General features: G+C 45.4%; 1 protein-coding gene across 1 annotated transcript; it reads right to left on the minus strand.

Moving 5' to 3' along the window:
- Nucleotides 1–1,808: 1,808 nt before the first annotated feature.
- On the minus strand, nucleotides 1,809–11,078 carry LOC117346252 (vomeronasal type-2 receptor 26-like). Its single transcript, XM_033915653.1, has 3 exons — nucleotides 11,073–11,078; nucleotides 6,939–7,065; nucleotides 1,809–2,704 (listed from the first exon to the last, which is right to left on the minus strand). The coding sequence occupies exons 1-3, from the start codon at nucleotides 11,076–11,078 to the stop codon at nucleotides 1,809–1,811; spliced, it is 1,029 nt and encodes a 342-aa protein (XP_033771544.1).
- Nucleotides 11,079–21,591: the final 10,513 nt, after the last annotated feature.

Here is a 21,591-nt window from a genome sequence, read left to right on the forward strand (position 1 = left end):
AACAGCCACACTCAAGGCTTTTCATCATGTAAGGGCTCACACTTACACAGATAAGTGATGATTTTATTTTTTCAACTTAGATGTGCACATGCCAGAACTTACATTTCTAAATGATGAATTTTACAAAACTGGATATTGAAGGGCAGCAAGCTGAGGAGCCATAGTAGAAGTTTCTAATTTTTAGATTTTAAAGATGTTTTCAAACTCCAGAGAGTTTGCCCCTTTAATCACTCCTGTTCACCCCAGGTATACATATGTAATTAGCTAACACATGCACATGCCTAGGAGCTGCTGTAAAGGCTGACACATTTGATTTCTAATGTAGGAATATATTTTCATTGGAATTGTATACATATTTCTTAAGGCCTACCATATCATTCCCAGAATGCTTCTCTCTGATGACTGTGCATGCTGTGTTCCTACAGGTTTAATTAGTATCCTTTCTAATATTGTTACTTTGATGCATTGAGGTACAGTGGTACCTTGGATTACGAGCATAATCCGTTCCAGGAGCATGCTCGTAATCCAAAATGCTCGTTTATCAAAGTGAGTTTCCCATAGGAAATAATGGAAACTCACATTGATAGGTTCCCCCCCCCCGAGGCCAGCAGCGATGCTCCCCCCCCCCCGAGAACTGGCATTGCTCCCCCCGAAGGCCACCCTCGAACCGGCATCCTCTCCCCCACGATCTGCAACCCCCCGCCGCCATCGGGCACCCCCCCGCCACGACCTGAGGTCCCCCCCAACCCACCCAAACCCTCTTCTTACTTTTCTATAGCCTCCGCAGCGGCACCGGCATCAGCATGTCCTGTGCGTGGTGCCGGTGCCTGAAGATATGCTTCCTGTGCAGGCCTGAGAGTTCACATCGAACGTGAACTCTCACATCGAACGTGAACTCCCAAGGCCCAGCACAGGAAGCATATCTTCAGGCACTGGCACCACGCACAGGACATGCTAGTGCCGTTGCCGCTGCGGAGACTACAGAAAAGTAAGAAGAGGGTTCGGGTGGGTTGGGGGGACCTCAGGTCGCGGCGGGAGGGTGTCCGATGGCAGTGGGGGGTGCCCGATGGCGGCGGGGGCCCGATGGCGGCGGAGGGGGGTGCCGGATCGCGGGGGGGAGAGTGCCGGTTCGCAGTGGGGGCGCTTGCAGATCGAAGCGCGCTCGGTTTCCGAGGCGCAGATTTTGCGAATGTTTTGCTCGTCTTGCAAAACACTCGCAAACCGGTGCACTCGTAAACCGAGGTACCACTGTATTTACATATATAACTTTTGTCTGGAAACAAAAGAGAACCAGTCCCCACAAAGGATCAAAAGGAAGCAATGAGGACCACGAGATGAACAAAGAAGTGAAGAGTCCACCATAGTTGTAAGAATTTACCTCTTTTACAAAAGCGTGGAAGAGGTTTTTAGCACTGGTCAACATGCTGAATGCTCCGTGCTGCTCCACTGGTCAAAGAGTTCCTATTATCGTCATAGCACAGAGCATTTAGCATACTGACCAGTGCTATAAACATCTTCCACACTTTTATAAAAGGGGCGTAGTGTTGCATTTGCCTCTCTTGCAATGAAACCATGTACAATAAAATTAGCCATTTATGCATGTAAATTATGGCACCATAAATTTAAAGCAAAAGTAAAATTAAGATAATTCCCTATCTTACCCTTGTTTAGCTCCTTGAGTCCAATGAACATACAGCTAACCTCAAACATTGGGCTAACTGTGTATGAGTTTCAATGCAATTGTGGTACCTACAACGTTCTTTAATTATTTTAGCTTTCCTTTAACATTCAAGGAAGTTTAAGTACAATTATTTTTTTGTGATATACTTCCTGTTGTTTCTGTGAGGCTTCAACAGAATAATATAGCACTTGGGGACAAAAATACACCCCAGTATTCCAGAACTAGAGGCCAAGATAGCAAATATCTCCACTGCTACCATATATTTTCCCCTGGTGCTCAGATATGTTGGGATGAAAGACACCCAGACACTGCAGAACACCAGCATGCTGAAGGTGATATGCTTGGCCTCATTGAAGCTACCAGGTAGATTTCTTGCTAGAAAAGCTACAATGAAACTGATACCAGCCAAAAATCCCAGGTAACCCAGAACACAGTAAAATGCAATTGCAGACCCTTCATTACATTCAATTTGAATTGTTCCATCTTCTACTTGCATGTTAAGATGTGGGAATGGAGGAGCAGTAACCAACCAGACAAGGCACAGGAGGACTTGAAGAAGAGGGAAGGAAAGAACAACAGAGTATGAGACCCTGGAACCCATCCATTTCCGGAGCTTGCTTCCAGGTTTGGTGCTCTGGAAAGCCATGACCACAGTGATTGTTTTTGCCAGGATAGAGGAGAGAGAGATGGAGAAAGTTATTCCAAAGGCAGTCTGTTGGAGAAAGCAGGTTACTTCCTCAGGGTGGCCTATGAATATCAATGAGCAGAGAAAACAAAGGATGAGAGAGACTAAAAGAATATAGCTTAGATTCCTGTTGTTGGATCTCACAATGGGAGTGTCTCGGTACTTAATGAAGATTCCCAGAATGACAGTAGTGATAAGAAAAAAGAAAAGACTGAGAAGCATCAAAACTATTCCTAAAGGTTCTTTATGGGATAGAAAGCTTATAATTTTTGGGATGCAGACATCTCTTTTTTCATTGGGCCATTGGTCCTCTGGGCATCTCATACAGTTGTCCATATCTGAGAAGAAAGGATATTCTCTTAGTATTTATTTATTTAAAAAAATGTATAGCCTGCCTAAACCTAGGTGTGTTTCAGAATACAGTATACACATTTTAAAGTATATAAAACAAACAATTACATAAATAACATCTTAACCAACATAATCAGAAAAGAAAAACATTGTACATATTCTGTTATATGTACTACTATATACCATAAAAACTCTTCTATCCACTTAGAAAAAAAGCTGTCATAAATACTATAAAAGTGTTTTTAGGAATATCTTATGCTGTAGGAACCCATTACTTATCTACAAATATCCAAGTAATTTTTCCAAAGGCTGGGACTTCATTGGTTCCCCATCCATTTCTGAATACAATTCAAACTCGTCTTACTGAGTTACAAATGAACTCACACCACAGCCTCTCAATATCTCTCCCCCACTTATCTCCCCTATTCTCCTCCCTGTGTACACCATTCATCTGGAAAGTCCCTCCTAACCATACTCTTCTCCACCGCCAACTCTAGACTTCATCCCTTCTATCTTGCTGAACTGTATGCATTGAACAAACTGTATGAGTCATTAGGTCAGGCTCTGTCTCTTGCAGTATTCAAATCCAAGGTAAAAGCCCATTTTTTTAAGGCTGCTTTTAACTCCTCTTACTCTGTAAAAATACCTATGTCCTTCCTATTATTCTCTCTGCATAGAAATCTCCTACCCTTATTTGTCCTGTTTGTTTATCCAAACTAGATTGTAAGCTCTTTGGAGCAACGACTATCTATTATATATGTCAAATGTACAGCACTGTTTATGCTTTCAGTGCTTTATAAATATTAAAGAATAATGGTAGTAATAGGACCTGCCACAGAAATACAGATATAGCTGTAGCCCTAGTTACTGCATATCAATCTGCATTAACCTCCTCTTTTACGAAACTGCAATAGCAGTTTCTAGGGTGAGGAGCCATGGTGAATGGCCCGCGCTGTTCTTGATGATCATAGAAACTCATTGAGCATCGGGAGCAACATGATCCATTCAGTGTAACTCCCTGCACTAGAAACTGCTATTGCAATTTTGTAAATGGAGGCCTAAGTTTGTAGATTGACTAAATATTGTTCTTTTAAATTTAAAATATATTTTTCTCTCACCTAAGCTATGGGATGAACTTCATTTTTTGTAAAGCTTTATTACACATTAACAAGGTGATTTTATAATAAATCACATATATGTGAAGAACAAGCAGGCTCCTTTTTGGGCTGTATTTTATAAATTTTTGTTTTTTAAAAAGATTAGATATACTGCTATATCTGAATGGTTGTCATAGTGATTTATAATGCAATAAAATATAAATCATAAACTCAAAAGAAAGATTAAAGGAACTCCTTAATTAATAGAAAGAGGCATAGCAAGGTGGGGTGCAAGGAGAGTGGCCCAATGTTAAAAGTCCATCAGATGTTTGGAAATCCTAGAGTGTTGTGCTCCTCATGGGAGGCTAATGAGAAAATTAAAGAGTCATGGGATAGCTGGCAATATTCAGTTGTGGATTAGGAATTGGTTATCAGATAGAAAACAGAAGGTAGAGATAAATGGTCATTTTTCTCAGTGGAGAAGAGTAAGCAGTAGAGTGCCACAAGGAACTGTACTGGGACCAGTGCTATTTAACTTATTTGTAAATGATCTGGAAATTGGAATGATGAGTGAAGTGATTAAATTTGCAGATGACACTAAACTGTTCAAAGTTGTTAAAATGCATGCAGTTTGTGAAAAATTACAGTCAGACCTTAGGAAATTGGAAGACTAGGCATCTAAATGGTAGATGCACATTGGGAAGAATAACCCTAATCACAGTTACCAGATGCTAGGGTCCATCTTGGAGGTTAGCACCAAGGAAAAGATCTAGGTGTCATTGTAGAAAATACGACAAAACCTTCTGCCTAAAAAACAAACAAGATGCTAGGAATTATTAACAAAGGGATGATTAACAAGACTATGAATATTATAATTCCTCTGTATCACTCCATGGTGCATCCTAACCTGGAGTATTGCATTCAATTCTGGTCTCCTTATTTCAAGAAAGATATAGCAGCACTAGAAAAGGTTCAAAGAAGAACAACCAAGATGAAAAAGGGGATGTAATGCCTCTTGTATCAGGAAAGACTGAAAAGGTTAGGGCTCTTCAGCTTAGAAAAGATATAATAATAATAATAAGTTTATTTTTTCTATACGGCCATAATCTTGCGACTTCTAGGCAGTTCACAGTGGAGAGATGTACAATTAGCGAATTACAGTGTACAAATAGGGAAGATGTCACTGAGCAGTCAGTAATTATAGAGTACAGATTAGTAAGAAATATAATATTAATATGTTACAATATAATATGTTACAATATAATATTACAATATAATTAATCATATATAATAAAACGTTAGCCACGCATGCACACTCCTATCTGCGTATTCTGTGATCAGTTGGTCTGTGGCCGCAGGAGTGCGCATGCGCGAGTCCCCAGCCTTCTTCCCAGCACCTACCTTGTCCGTCAGCAGCGGCGGCTCCTCTCACAAGCCCTCAGTGCTGCTTTCAGCTCCTGCTGCACGGGGTCCACGCCAAACCATCCGCCCTTTGCTCTGCCCCTAAACTCCCACGCCAAGCCAACCTTGGAATCACTTTTAAAATCTTCAGGCATGAGCGGCGGCTTGCCACATGCGCCCCAAATTCCCAACGCCAAGCGCCCTTTTAAAATCTTCAGGCGTGAGTGGCGGCTTGCCGCACGCGCCCCATCTTCCCAACGACAAGCGCCCTTTTAAAATCTTCAGGCATCAGCGGCGGCTTGCCGCACATGCCCTGACCTCCAAACCCCCCTGCCGGCATCTATTTTTCCTCCTCCTCCATCTCGCATGCTCACAGTGTTTAAATGAAAAGCGCTGCTCTGTGCTGCCATTGGCCTCACCATCTCCTCTCCACTGTGGCCCACCCTCTCACAACTTTCTGTTTCCGCTAGGGTTGGCCACAGTGTAGAGAAGACACCGAGGCCAGCAACAGCGTGGTGCAGCGCTTTTCTGTGAGGCAAGTAAATTTCTGTGGGGCATATGCACAGGGGGAGCAGGAAACGAATGCTGCTGGACAGGGGAGGGAAAAGGAAGGGAACAGGGGGAGCAGGCAAGGGGTGGGTGCATAGGGAAGGGGAGAATGCTGCTGCTATACAGGGAAAGGGGGAATGCTGCTGCTGTACAGGGAAGTGTGGGTGAATGCTGCTGTACAGGGAAAGGGGGGGAATGCTGTTGCTGCTACACAGAGAAGGGGGAATGCTGCTGTTGTTGCACAGGGAAGTGGGGGAGGGGGGAAAGGGAAAGGGGGCCAGGGAGCAATCTTGGGGGGAGACAAAAGGGGGCCATGGAGAGAGACAGAAATATAGGCAGGCAGCGCACGAGAATGAAAAACAGACACACAGAAAGACAGCAGGCAGGGAGAGAGACAGAAAGAAAGAAACACAGACAGGCAAAGGGGGCCAGGAAGAGAGACAGACAGAAAGAAAGACAGACAGTGGGAGGGAGAGAGACAAAGAAAGGAAGAAAGAGACAGGGGCAGGGAGAGACACAGAAGAAAAGAAAGACAGATAGACATATTCTAGCACCCGTTAATGTAACGGGCTTAATGACTAGTATTACAATATAATGTTACAATATAATATTAATATGTTACAGTGAAGGGGCTGGATAGCCAATGAATTGGCTGAGGGAGATATGATTGAAATCTACAAAAACCTGAGTGGAGTAGAATTTTTCAATACAAGGAAATATTTTTTCACTCATAGAACTGGTATTTCCTGATTGCATGTGCAGATATTATCTGGCCTTGAAGGTGAATTATGAATGATATAATGAGTTTTTTCCTGACCTGAGATTTTTTTTTTATGGTCCCCATTTGTTACATGCTGCTTACTATATGGGGTCCCTGTTATATGAGGGTTTTTTTCTTCACTATTCATTATTTACTCTACCAGATTAGATGTCTCTGCACCTAAGTTTAAAGGTTAGTGTGGTATATTTTATTATTTTCTTGGCCAGGAGCATCAGACCACTAAGCTGTTAATATGCTCTTGGGCAACAGTTGGAGGTGGCAAACTGGATTAAATGGTGGTCTACTAATTGTTTTTCGGTAAAAATGTTATCATATTTTTATAAATTTTAAAGAGCAGGCACCACATTGAATAACCTGCCAGCATGAGCATCTCATGTGTTACCAATCACTCACCAGTCTGATTGGAGATTTCACCATCTGGACAGGGAATACAGTCATAGCAGCAGAGGGGTTTTCCTTCTCTGGCCAATTTCCTGTAGCCAGGAGAACAGCTCTGGGAGCATCTGGATTGTGGAGGTGTCTGAGGATTGAGTAAAAATTGATAATGGGCATTGATTTTTAAATTGCAATATTCCTTTCCGTCCAATTCCCACCTTCAGATATCACAAATTACCCCTTAAGAGGTTTGTTTTCAGAAGGATCGTTCTAATGTAAATATCATTTATTTCCAGAACACCTAAATTATACAAAAGTATATTTTACTATTAAAAGTAGGCATTTCTATGAAGGTATTTAGGACAGGAATATAGAAACCTTGAAAAATGAAGTCAGTTAAAGGCCATTGAACCAATCTATTCTGCCCATCTGTTTTGTCTTCCTCTCCCTTAGAGATGGTATGTACTTGTTTCTAGCTTTCTTGAATTAAGATAAAGTTTCCATTTCCACAACCTCTACTGGGAGGCCTTTCCGTGAATTCAACACTCTGTGAAGAAGTATTTCCTCAAGTTACTCCTGAGTCTTTCCCTTGTCACCTTGTGTGGTAAAGGAGAAACTTAGGAGCAAGAACTACTCATTAAATCTTCACCAGTGCGAGCAATTTCGCAGGTCTGCTGCTCGCCCTACCCTGGTCCCCGTCTGAAATCACTTCTGGGTTGCAGGTCCAGGAAGTGACATCAGAGTGAAAAACAATACTGGCATGAACAGCATTGTCTGTAGAATCTGCTCATGCTGGTGGCGATTTAATGATGTACAGGGGAGGAGGGGGTGGCATGAGGGAAAAGAGAGGAGGGTGCCACCATCCCAGATATCTCCTTCCCTTGCTTTACCACTGCTCCCACCCCCAATTATGAGTACATAGCTGCCTATAAGATAACTTCAAATGTTTTGGCCAGTCCTAGTAGAGCAGCAAGCAGGTTCCTGGAGTATCCTAGTGGATGGTATAGTGGACTATAGAGATAGGGAACCAAGTCTATATCCTACTCTAACTACCACACTTATAGTGGATAATGTGAGCCTTTCAAAATCTACCCAAATCCTAGTGTATTTAAATATTGAAGACATCTGCAGGCCTAAGGGCTATTATTGTGGTATGTAGTTGAGTCCAGTAGGTTTTAGGTGGGTTATGATGAGATGTGTTATATGAATTTCAAAGCAGTGACTCCTAGTGCCTCACTGATCTGCTGGGATGTCTGTGTGGCCAGTCTACTGAAAATGTTGGCTCCTCCTATGTCCCAATGGCTTGTTTAATATGGTTCTTTGGAATTTTTGCAAAATATTGGTGTAAAGACACAATGAGCAATTGAGCACAAATATCAGATTCCCACCAAGCTGCTTCAAAAAAGGTTAAGTAATTTGTTCAATTTTTCTGGGCATACAATCAACATGCTTAAGGAATATATGTAAAAACAGTTAAAATGGACTGAAAGAGTGATATGATGGTACCAATCTTATCTCCCAAGTGGCTTTGAATGCAGGAAATAAGGACACCATAGCACTCGTTTGGAGAGGAGGTACACATATTTATTTAATTAATTTATATATTTTATTTTACGAGTATTGCAGTAAGTAAAAAGCCATGCTGAATTGAATTAAATCTTTTTATTGCAACAAATTTTAATATATTTTGGAAAATGTATTAGTCCCATAAAATGGTATTTTTTTATTTTTCAAATTTACATTCGCTATCTTTATATTTATATTTTGCACAATATTAGGGAACATGAGTCATTGTTTCTGTGGTGTTGCACTATATGCAGATTTTGTCTTCTTGGTGGTTCAGTTTAACTTTTGTCTACATATTTCTAATTATAGTTTGTGATATCTTATTCCATACTGGGTGGGGATATATCTGTGTTCTATGTGTATAAAAAAGATTGTTTCCTTTAGCATTGACTGTACAGGATTGATCTGTACTAATTTATTTGATTTTATATCCCATCCTCCCCAAAGAGCTCAGAATTGGTTAAAATTATCTTGTTTCTTTAGTTTTACAATGGGTATATTTATGTTCTATTGCTCACTGCAGTGTTTAAAATGCTGCCTATTACTAGGTGCACTTTTGTTGTGTGATTTGTGGATTGTTACTAAAACGAAATTATATAAGGGAGGAAAGTGTTAACAAATTATATAAAACTATACAGAAATCATTCGCAGTCATGAGAAACCTGACAACTTAGAAAACTCTTTGAGATTGCACAATTCCAGCTCATAGTACAATCCCTAATACTAGGCCTACTAGACTATTGCAACATCCTTTATCTCCCCTGCCCTGCAACAATAACAAAATAACTACAAACAATTCAAAACACTTTACTGAGACTCATCTACTCACTGAGGAAACACGGCCACATTACAGAGACCTACCTCAAATCACATTGGCTTCCAGTTCTAGCAAGAATACTATTCAAGTTCTATTGTTTACTATTCAAAGCTATAAACGGAGACAGCCCACCCTACCTGAACAACCGCCTCATCCAAACCACCTCAACCAGACACAGGAAAACTCACACCCCATTCACACACCCTCCTATCAAAGAAGTTAAAAGGGGAAAAAAAAAGATATGATGGCCTCCTGGCCACTCAAGCAGCAAAACTCGACAACGAAATCTCCAATTTATTGATAACGATACCAGACTACAAAACATTCAGAAAAAAATAAAGACTATACTGTTTAAGAAATCCCTTGAGAAAGACCTAACACCACAAGTCCTCTTCCTTCCCGCCACTAACTACCTAACCCCTGAAACAACCTACTCTACTCTTTACTCTCCTTGAAAATGACTAGACATCTTCTGTATTCCAACTTCCATAACTATTTTTGTAATCCACCTTGAACCGCGAGGTAATGGCAGAATAGAAATCCCTAATTGAGGAGTAGTGGCTCGTGGCCAGTAGGGGCTGATGTTTATGGGCCGGTAATGGAATGGATAGCAGAACATGATAGTGCAGTATATTTTGTGGAGTTTTTCTACAAAGCGCCTGTTTTTCATATGATTCTGGGTAATTCTAGTTAGATACAAGCATATGTGTTAGTTAAGGCCACGCCCAATAGAAGCGTACGACAAAAAAGGTGAATAAAAATCTAAATATAAATGTAGCTAAGGCCAGAAAAACACACTACAGATTAATATAAGGGAAAGCATAATAATATCTATTTATGTACTTTGCTATTAGGCTAGATCATGGAGGAAATCATAAAAGACACATGGACTTCATTTTGGTTCTTCGTTTTGCTATATCTGCTATGTTTTTGGAATCCATTTTGTTTTCCAAGTCTTTGTTCAGGCTCTCAGCATCGTGGTGTTAATCAATACCACATGTTAGGAAGATAACGTGTCCCAAACTAAGATATAACAGGAATTAAATATAGTTATGAATGAAAATTATGAATGTATGGAATGCTTGGGCCCAAGCAAGTGCTGGAGTGAATGTATGGTTATGTATTGAACAAAAGAATAGGTTTTGAAAGACATATTATATATCTTTGCAACCTAAAGAAATCCTAAAGCAACATCAGGAAAAAATTAGAATCAGACACTGTGTGTGAGACTGTCAGCTCAGGGGGAGACCAGCCACTCCTCCTTCAGGCTGACAACTTTTCAGCACTGTGTGTGGATGAAACTTAGCTGACAAGCAAGCTGACCAATTTTCAGCACCCTGTTAATAATTGTAGATTCTCTTGAATATGTTATAATGTTATAATGTTTATTCAGAAATCAAAATTAATTTTCTAAAACTTTGTCTAACTTTTAACCATAGAGGAATTTCTTTGTCTAACTTTTAAACACCTCCTTTGTTAATTGTTATTGGTTAAGAGACTAATGATGTCATTGAGCCAAAAGTATATAATAGAAGGTCATGAGATCCTGAGGTGAGCTCGTTATTAGGAAGCCAGTATTTGGTAACTATAACGATCTCCCATTAGCGCAACTGTTGCAAGCAATTATGCTTTATTCTTTTGATCTCATAATGGAAAAATAGAAACAATCTTAAATAATAAAATGCTAGCCCACTTCTGGCGGAAACATGGAGCTGTAGACAGCGAGCTGCTACAGCTCCGCTACACCTGACCACGGCGCGGCAACTAACCTGCATTTTTCCTCCTGGTTCGGGTTGGCGGCGGCACTGGGGAGGTTGCTGGAGAAGCGGAGCAACTCCAAAGAAGTTTCCTCCGCGGCTCTGCCTTTCTTTACTGGGACGGCCGGTGGCCACGTGGCGCCGTGTGTAGCGTGCGGCCGTGAGTTTGCTCTGCAGGGACGCGGCGCGGCTCTCCCCCTGCAGGTCTACATTAGGGAGCGGTCATCTCCCTGCGTTGGGGAGTTTACTGGGGGCGCGGCACGGCTCTGCGGCCGTCCTACTAGCTGCCCTGCGGTTTCGATCTTGGGCCTCCCGGGGGCCACGTGGTGCAGTGGAAGGCAGCTGGCTGAGACTCTGACCCCGGAGCGTGGAGCGGCTCTTCTTCTGCGGGCCGGATTCTGGGATCAATCTTCTCCCTGTGCTGGGGAGCTTCCTGGTGGCACGGTGAGCTTGGGGTGCCTAGAGTGGGATCGCCATGGCAACTAAGGTGGTCCAGAAGGATCGGGAGTGGAGTAAGCTACCAGACGCCAAGGCGGAGGATCCCGTGGCGCCCCCATCGCCGGAGGCTCCGCACTCATCATGGGTGTCCGCAGTTATGACAGAGGTCCAAGCTGCCCTCGAGAGCTCTCTGGGGGACAAACTACAGCGCATCCTTGATAAACTGGGCACGCTGGACCAGCGATTTGCCTCCCTCACGTCGGAGGTCAAGGAGACTCAGCAGAGGGTGAGTGCTGCGGAGGATCGCGTCCAGCAGCTGGCCCAGGAGCAGTCCGCCCACACTTCAGCGTTGGCGGTGTTGCGTGCCAAGGTGGATGACTTGGAGAACAGGTCCCGCCGGAATAACCTTCGGTTTGTTGGCCTGCCTGAATCGGTGCGGGACGTGGAGCTGGGGGCGCTGTTGGAATGCTGGTTGCCTGAGTCTTTGTCTCTATCATCTTCCTCGGGCCCCTTGCGGGTGGAGAGGGCGCATCGCTTGGGGCAGCGGAGAGAGAATGCTGACAGACCTCAAGTGGTCATTTGCCGTATCCTGAACTATCATCATAAGATGGAGGTCCTGCGTGCGCTGCAGCAGGGCAAGAAGCTCGTGTATGACAACAAGCCCATACTTTGCTTCCAGGACTACTCAGCGGAGGTCTCTCAGGCACGACGCAAGTTTTCGCCTTTATGCACCCGTCTCATCCAGCGTCACATTGCTTTTTCTCTGCAGTACCCGGCTCGCCTGAGGTTGACACATCTGGGCAGAGCTCATTATTTCGACACCTTGGAGGCCGCGCAGCGCTTTGTGACGGAGATGTTGCCTGAGGTTCCTCCGCAGGGAGCGGCTGTGGACTGAGGAGACCCATATCGGGGGCCAGATATGTGGTTTGAGTTTGGACTGGGGGTTTCTCTCCTCTCCCTTGGAGTTGGGTCTCTGTGTTTTCTTGCAGGTTTGTCTGGGTGGTGTATGTGAGGGAGGAGGGGGGTTGACCTGCCTGTTCTTTGTTCGTAGGGTCTGTTCCTGGCCTTTCTGGGTATTTGAGTAAGAACATAAGAACATAAGAAGTTGCCTCCACTGGGTCAGACCAGAGGTCCATCCTGCCCAGCGGTCCGCTCCCGCGGCGGCCCATCAGGTCCGCGACCTGTGAAGTGGTTACTGACCAATTCAATAACCTACCTCAAGTTCTATCTGTACCCCTCTATCCCCTTATCCTCCAGGAACCTATCCAAACCTTTCTTGAACCCCTGTACAGAGTTCTGGCTTATCACCTCCTCTGGAAGCTTGTTCCATGTGTCCACCACCCTCTGGGTAAAAAAGAACTTCCTAGCATTTGTTCTAAACCTGTCCCCTTTCAATTTCTCCGAGTGACCCCTAGTGCTTGTGGCTCCCCACAGTTTGAAGAATCTGTTCTTATTCACTTTCTCTATGCCCTTTAGGATTTTGAAAGTTTCTATCATGTCCCCTCTAAGTCTCCTCTTCTCCAGGGAGAACAGCCCCAGCTTTTTTAACCTGTCAGCGTATGAGAAATTTTCCATACCTTTTATCAGTTTAGTCGCCCTCCTCTGCACTCCCTCGAGTACCGCCATATCCTTTTTGAGGTACGGCGACCAGTATTGAACACAGTACTCCAGGTGCGGGCGCACCATTGCGCGATACAGCGGCATGATGACTTCCTTTGTCCTGGTTGTGATACCTTTTTTGATGATGCCCAGCATTCTATTTGCTTTCTTTGAGGCTGTCGCACACTGTGCCGATGGTTTCAGTGATGTGTCAACCATAACTCCCAGATCCCTTTCAAGGTTACTCACCCCTAGCCGTGTTCCCCCCATTTTGTAGCTGAACATCGGGTTCTTTTTCCCTACATGCATGACTTTGCATTTCTCTACGTTAAAACTCATTTGCCACTTATTTGCCCAGTCTACCAGTCTCGTTAGGTCCCTTTGCAGGTTTTCACAGTCTTCTGTGTTCCTAACCCTGCTGCAGAGTTTGGTGTCATCAGCAAATTTGATAACCTCACATTTTGTCCCGGTCTCCAGATCATCAATAAATATATTAAACAATAGAGGTCCCAGCAACGACCCCTGTGGAACTCCGCTCCACAGTATTGGGGACTTGGCTTGGAAAGTGTGTTAGCGGGTAGGTGGTGTGGCTGTGGTGTTCGTGGAGGGGAGGGGTGGGTTGAGTGTCTTGGGGGGTTTGGCTGATGGGGGCTGCTTTCACTGTTCTCTGAGTTTTGGGGTTTGCGGGTCAGGGGGTATTGGTCATTATTCCCGTGGGAGGTGTAACTGGTTTCCTGGAAGTGATGCCCTTATTGGGGTGTCTTGGGTATAGATTGGGTGGAGTTAGGTTGTGGGAGGGGGTTCGAGGGGTGGGGAGGGGGGTGGTTGGAGGGGGGGGTTCTGAAGGGTTTCGGGTTTCTGTGGTGGGGCATTGGGGAGAATTGTGGGGGGGGTATGGGGATTCTGTGCTAGGGGTTTGACTTGGTGGCAGGGGTATGGCTTGATTCTTGGGGCCAGAGGTGGCGAGAAGCCGGGGGAGCGGTGGCTGGGACGCTTCTCTGGTACTGTACTGGTTCTTTCTTCTTGTGTGAGTTGGCTATTGAGTGGATTGCTCTGGAATATACTTTAACTTCTTGGAATATTGGAGGGATCCACTCCCCCATTAAGCGCTCCAAAATATTGCAGCGTTTGAATCGTTCTAAAACTTCTATTGCCTTTTTACAGGAGACCCGTTTATCCTCAGCAGAACATGCCAAGCTCTGTACATGGTGGGTGGGTTCCTATTTGGAGGCGCCCGCCGTGGGGAGAAAGGGAGGTGTTATTATTTTGATCCATAAGGGTCTTCGCCTGCACACCCAGAAAGTGCTCCGCGACCCCAGTGGGCGTTACATAGTCGCCTCAGTGTTACTTGATAATCGGCCACTGTTGCCCTGCAATGTTTACGCTCCTAATAATCCTTCGGCCAGGTTTTTTAGGGGGCTTCGCAATCAACTCTTGCGGTTTGGAGATGTTCTGATGCTGGTGGGCGGGGACTTTAATGAGGTTCCGGATCCAAAATTGGATCGCTCTGCATCGTCGGGTAGAGAGTCCTCCAAACTTTATACAGGTGGTCAACTTCTGGAATCCACTCTGGGGTTGCTTGATGTGTGGCGGGTGCTACACCCATTGGAGAGGGATTACTCCCACTTGTCCAGGGCGCACGGGACGCTTTCCCGAATTGATTTTATCCTCATCTCTCGTGCACTGCTTCCCCGGGTAATAGGGGTTGATATGGGCCCCATTGAAATATCTGACCACGCTTGGGTGGGATTTCAGTGGACTTGGGGAGCATCTCCGAACAATAGAGGGTCCTGGCGGTTTCCCTGTTACCTGTATAGGGACACGAGTTTTTGATACAGCGCTGGCGGGATTTTCAATTTAATAATCAGCAGCATCGTGATGATCCCATTCTCTACTGGGAGACGGCTAAGGCGGTTTTACGGGGGGATGTCATTTCGTATGTGGCTAGGGAGTCAAGGCTGAAGCATAGGCTGATTCTGGATCTAGAGCGGAAGGCGACTGTGTTGAGACGCCAGTACAGTAGGGCGCCCTCGTTCCTGCTTCGGGCACAGCTTTTAGAGGTCCAGCAGGAACTGAATGAATTGTTGCATCTCCGGGCTTTGCGGACGAGGGAGTACTTTAAGTTTCAATTATTTCAGTTTGCAAATAAAAGTAGTCGATTGTTGGCCCGCCTGGCGCATCCGAGGGGCGGTCCTGAGAGTATATCGGCTCTTCGGGGCTCTTCTGGGGTGCTGCATCATCGGTCGGAGGAGATATGTGAATTACTGCAGGAGTTTTTTGCTGAGGTGTATACAGATCCAGGCGCCGAGCTTTTGGATGGGCAACTTTATCTTGACAGCCTCGATTTGCCTTGTTTATCTCAGCGGGATGTTGCTGCTTTGGATCTTCCCATTACCGCGGAGGAGGTGGAGGGGGCGATTGGGGTCAGTCCGTTGGGCAAGGCGCCGGGCCCGGATGGGTTTCGGAGTGAGTTCTATAAGTTGTTGGTGACAGACGTTGCGCCAGTGCTGGCTGAGGTTTATAATCTGAGTGTTGCTAAGGGCTTTCTTCCTCGCTACGTAAATCTAGCGTCTATTATAGTTCTCCCGAAGCCTGGTAAGGACCCTCTTTTGCCTGCATCGTACCGTCCTATATCATTGTTGAACTATGAGGCGAAGCTTTTGGCTAAACTTTTGGCTACCCGCCTGGCGCGCGTTTTGCCATCGGTGATCTCAGACTCTCAGGTGGGGTTTGTGCGGGATAGGCCAATAGCTAAGAATATCCGGCGCATCTTGTTAGCATTGGAACGGGTGGGTCAGGACGGTAGCCCCGCCATGCTCATTAGTTTTGATGCCGAAAAGGCGTTCGATAAGGTGAGGTGGGATTACCTTTTTGCGGTGCTGCGGACGTTTGGTTTGGGCCCCTTCTTTTTCGGTGCGATCCAGGCACTGTATAGTGATCCAGAGGCGAGGATTTTGGTTAATGGGACTTGCTCTGGCTTTTTTCCTATTTGCCGAGGGACTCGCCAGGGCTGCCCCTTGTCGCCGCTCCTATTTGTGCTTTCTTTAGACCCTTTACTTCGGGAGCTTCAGGCAAATGAGGATATTCGGGGATTGGCCTTGGGAGACTCCCATTTTAAACTGGCGGCGTTTGCGGATGACCTATTGGTCTTTTTAATGGACCCGCAGTGTTCCTTGCCCGTACTATTGGAGAGCCTTCGGGAATATGGAGATTTCTCTGGCTTCGCTTTGAATTTTGCAAAATCTGAGGCGCTGGCTTCATCGGTTCACCTTCGGCGGTTTTGGGGGGACAGTTTCCCGTTGCGCTGGGCTGACTCTTCTTTTAGATATCTGGGGATCAGGCTGACTATGGATGTGGCCCAACTATATCGTCTTAACATAGATAAACTTCTTGCGGATACTAAACTGTTGCTAGCCAAATGGCAGGCGTTGCCGCTGTCTTTGTTGGGATGAATTCATTTATTTCGTATGGTGGTCTTCCCGAGATGGCTTTACGTTCTTCAGACTCTTCCCCTTTCTTTGTTGCAGAGGGACATTCGTTCCCTTACCTCCCTATTGATTCGGTTTTGTTGGGGTGGACGTAGACCTAAATTGAAATGGTCCTTGTTGGTGGGGCCTGCCTACGGGGGTGGTTTGGGGGTGCCTGACATCAGGGTTTATAATCAGGCCTGTTTGCTTCGTCATATTAGTGATTGGGTGTTGGGTACCTCTTTTTATACGGATCTTTCTCTGGAGCGGGATCATTTCTATCCTCTTCATCTATTGTATCTCCTTCATGCCCCGTTATCTAAACTGCCGAGACCCTGTAGGCGTAGTATTTTGTTTCGGTCCTTGTGGACAGTGTGGCATCAAATTCTTCGGTTGTGGAACCAGGACTCTCATACTAGTGTACTCCTCCCGTTGGTGGGGAATTTAGCTTTCCCTCCGGGGGTTGGACCTTCCGTGTTTGGTCGGTGGAGGGCTCGGGGGTTGGAACAGTTGCGGCATGTTCTGCGGGATGATGGGTCTCTCTTATCTTGTGCTGACTTGGTGGGGAGGGGGGTCCCTGAGATTGGACTTCCTTTTGCTTATTGTCAACTCAGTCACTACGTGGCTTCTCTCCGGGGGTCTTCTTTGCGGGGGGATTTTGGGACCCGGCTCTGTACTTTTTTGACTGCAGATCCTGATTCCAGGGTCTCCATCTCTGTTTTGCATGGCCGGATCCTGGATCTTTGCCCGCCGAGGGTTTTCCCTGGTATCTTGGAGGCCTGGCGGCGGGACTTGGGTAGGGATTTGGAGGGGGAAAACTTTTTGTTAACTGCCCTGAGACGCACTGCAGGCTTGGTCCATAGTGCTGAATTACGTGAATGTCATTTTCGCACTGTTCTGAGGGCCTATGCTTCCCAGAGTCAGGCGTACCATATGGGTTGTATTGATACTCAATTATGCATCCGCTGTTCGGTGGAGGTAAATTCTTACTTTCATGGTATTTGGAGTTGTGAGGGGATTCAGGTATTCTGGACGGAGATGGCCTCCTTTTTACAGGGCTTGTTGCAGACCCCTGTGCCAGTCTCTGTGCAGTCTATGCTGTTTGCCCATTTCTCTTTCTTGAATATGTACACTTCTTATGAAAAATTGTTTCTTAGTAAATGTTTTATTTTGGGGAAGAAATGTATTTTGTGTTGCTGGCTTTCTTCTGATCCACCTTCTTTTTGGTATTGGAGGAATCGCCTTCATGAACTGCTGGGTTGGGAGGCCCGTTTGGCCTGTTCTTCTCGACGCCGGAGCAGAGACTTTGTTCACACCTGGACTCCGTATTTGAACATTTTGACTCCTGAGAGTCGTAGCCGTGTTTTGAATAGACTTCACCTTTGACTCTGTGTTTCTCAGTGTTTTTGTTGATCCCTGCCTACGAGTTTTTGTATCTGTGGGGGGAGGGGAAGGGAGGGTGGGGGGTTGGGGATTCTTTGCTGTGGGGTGGGGTGGGGTGGGGTGGGTCCGGGGAGGGCATAAGAGTCCAGCCCTCTGCGGTTGTTTGATGAAAATGCATATCATGGTTGTTCTTACTGTTGTATTTACTCTTGCTTAATAAAATAGATTTGAACATAAAATGCTAGCCCGCTGCGCACTTGCCTTGCGTGTTCCCTGATCCCTTTTCTGTCGGGATGTGGCAAGACAAGTGCGCATGTGCGCTTATTATGTCACTGAGAGCAGCGAATGCAGGAAGCGGAGTAAAAAAAAAACAACCGAGCGAGCCGGGCCGCTGAGAAAGCGCGGGAGGCCTGACCCGGGCTGCGGACGGGTAAGGAGCTGGGGCAGTGAGCCTTCCCTGCGGCTGAAATGAAGCCTGGCCACCCTCCACGACAGACCACAGGAGTCCGTGTCCTTTTCCACTCACCCCCCTTCCCTCGGACCCGACTACCTTGGCGATTCAAGCAGCGTGTGCACCAGTCTTCACACGCTACTTTGGGCCCTTCTACTTCCCTGATTTGCTCTGCCGTGTCTCTGATGATGTCATCAGGGATGTGTCAGAGTAAATCAAGGCAGTAGATGGACCCGAAGCAGCGTGTGAAGACTGGTGCACACACTGCTTGAATCGCCGGGTAGGTAGTCAGGTCCGTGGGAAGGGAAGGGGGGGGGCGCAAGGACTCTGGGGAGAATGGCAGACACTGGCCCTGTACTAACTCCCATGGACAGGGGGAGCAGGAAGGGGTGCTGATGGACAGGGGGAGGGAAATGATGGGAGGCCTATTGCTGGACAGAGAGAGCAGGAAGAGGTGATGATGGACAGGGGGGGAAAGGAAGGGAGGCTTATTGCTTTACAGGGGGAACAGGAAGAGGTGCTGATGGACAGGGGGGAAAATGAAGGGAGGCCTACTGCTGGACAGGGGGAGCAGGAAGAGGTGCTGATGGATAGGGGGGGAAATGAAGGGAGGCCTACTGCTGGACAGGGGGAGCAGGAAAAGGTGCTGATGGACAGGGGGTAAATGAAGGGAGGCCTACTGCTGGACAGGGGGAGCAGGAAGAGGTGCTGATGGACGGGGGGAAAGAAATGGAGGCCTATTGTTGGACAGGGGGAGCAGGAAGAGGTGCTGATGGACACGGGGGGAAATGGAGGCCTACTGCTGGACATGGGGAGCAGGAAGAGGTGCTGATTGACAGGGGTGGAAATGAAGGGAGGCCTACTGCTGGACAGAGGGAGCAGGAAGAGGTGATGATGGACGGGGGGTAAGGAATGGAGGCCTATTGTTGGACAGGGGGAGTAGGAAGAGGTGCTGATGGACACGGGGGGGGAAATGAAGGGAGGCCTACTGCTGGACATGGGGAGCAGGAAGAGGTGATGATGGACAGGGGGAGGTAAAACAAAGGGAGAAGGGCTGCTGCTGGATAAGGGGAGCAGTGAAGGGGTGGTGGTGGACACAGGGGTTGTAAAAATAAGGGAGAATGGACAGGAAAAAGTGGCTAAGGAGACAGAGAGAGAAAGAAATAAAGATAAACACACATATATTCTAGCACCCGTTAATGTAACGGGCTATAAAGCTAGTAATTCAATAAATCTTAATTATAATTTTTAAAACCTTGCGCTGGTGTCATTTTGCATGTTTTTTATTATTTTTCACACCTTGAGCTTCATGAGGGCATCAAAATTCCTATGCTCACTAATGTAATGTAATGCCACTGCTAAGCACTGCTTAAAAGGGCTGGCTACACAGAAAATAAGGTATCTTCAACCCCCACCAAATGAAAAACCCCTTCCCAAAGTCACCATACACCCTCTCCTGGTGATATATAAACATAGAAACATAGAAAAATGAAGGTAGATAAACACTATGGGCTCCTTTTACGAAGGTGAGTTAGGGTTTTAACACGTGGAATAGCATGCACTAGCCGCTACTGCCTCCTCTTGAGCAGGTGGTAGTTTTTCGGATAGCGAATGCTATAGCATGCACTAATCCGGTGCGTTGACTAAAAAGGCTAGTGCACCTTTGTAAAAGGAGCCCTATATAGCCTATGTAGTCTGACCATCCATGCCGTTATTCTCCTTCTCATTCTCTTAGACATCCTATGCATTTGTCAAAAGTTCTCTTTATTATATATAATGAATTAATCCCCAGCACCTTCACTGAGAAGCTGTTCTACTAATTCACTCAAGAGGTACTCCTAAGTCTATTTCTTTTCATCTTCATCTTATACACCTTAAGTGCAAAGCTTCTTTTCAATTGAAAGAGACTCACCTCCTGTGCATTTTTGGCCCCCTATTCAAGTTTCCCACAATGCAAGGCCTACTTTCTCAAGGTCTCTCCCAAGTAGAAGATCCTGCACTCTGAAACTTCCTCCTTTAAGTTACCCCCCTTGAAAAATATCCCAACATGTAAATTTCTTCCACTGAAAACTCCTCCCCTTAATGTTTTCCTGAGATCAAGTGGAATGTTGACCGTGATCCCTAGTTGTCAGCTTTCCATATAAAGAAACCTCAGAATAGAAATCCTGAATTTGACTGGTTAGCTATTTAAGTGCCAAGACATGGCTCAGCATTGAATATCCAGGTCTAATTTGAATGGCAAAAATAAGCATTTAGAAAGTAATGTTTAACCCCACTGGTAAGCTTATATAGGTTTCCTTTAAGAATTCCCAATTTTAATGTAGCTAAAGCTTTACATGCGGTGAGTCCTATGAATTTTAACCTTTCATACTAGAGCATTTTCCAAGAGCAAACTGATATTTCTCTATGTTCATCTCTTTGAAATTTTCAACATATCAATAGAAAAGTCTCCTGTAAAAGGTGGTGGAGGCAGAGGGTGTGTCTGAATACAAGAAAGCCTGGATAGGCATGTGGGATCTCTTAGAGAGAGGAAGAGATAATGGTTACTATGGATGGACAGACTCCATGGGCCATTTGGCCTTTATCTTCCCAACTAGTCAACAGGGCTAAGCAGTAAAGTGTATCTAAATATCAGCAATTAGGTGGCCCTAGGCACTTTAGGTGTGCAGGATCCCCTCTTATCCAATCACAATGTTTTGAATATCAGCCAGTTAGAACTTAGCTAAATCTTCAACAGCCAATCATGATGCAGAACTTGAACTCTTTGTTGCATGTGAAACCTCCTGCATTACAAGATACCTTACATAATATTGTATCACTCTCACCTTTGTAAATGCAGCCTCCCACACTATCACTTTTTCATTAATTGTGAAATCCTCCGCAGGGGGAGCATAAGGTTTATAAATTCCGACAACTTTTTGTTTCACTGTCCCATTGGGCAGAAAGATCAAATTAATAAAATTATAGTCCATGGGTAGGTCTCCATTTTCATCAAAAGTAATATCTTCACCCAATATGCTCTTAAAGTGTACATTCTTCAGATAACGATGAAGCTAAAGAATAAAGGGCATATTTTCAGGAATACCTGGAACTTCCAATTTTCCTATTATTTATGTATTTCTTTAAGAACATTTATAATTTACCAGTCTGAGGGTACAGGTCTGAGGGTACAGGTCTCCAGAATTGTGTACAA

Source organism: Geotrypetes seraphini, chromosome 12 (genome assembly GCF_902459505.1).
Source record: "Geotrypetes seraphini chromosome 12, aGeoSer1.1, whole genome shotgun sequence".
In the NCBI taxonomy this organism is placed as follows: Eukaryota; Metazoa; Chordata; class Amphibia; order Gymnophiona; family Dermophiidae; genus Geotrypetes; species Geotrypetes seraphini.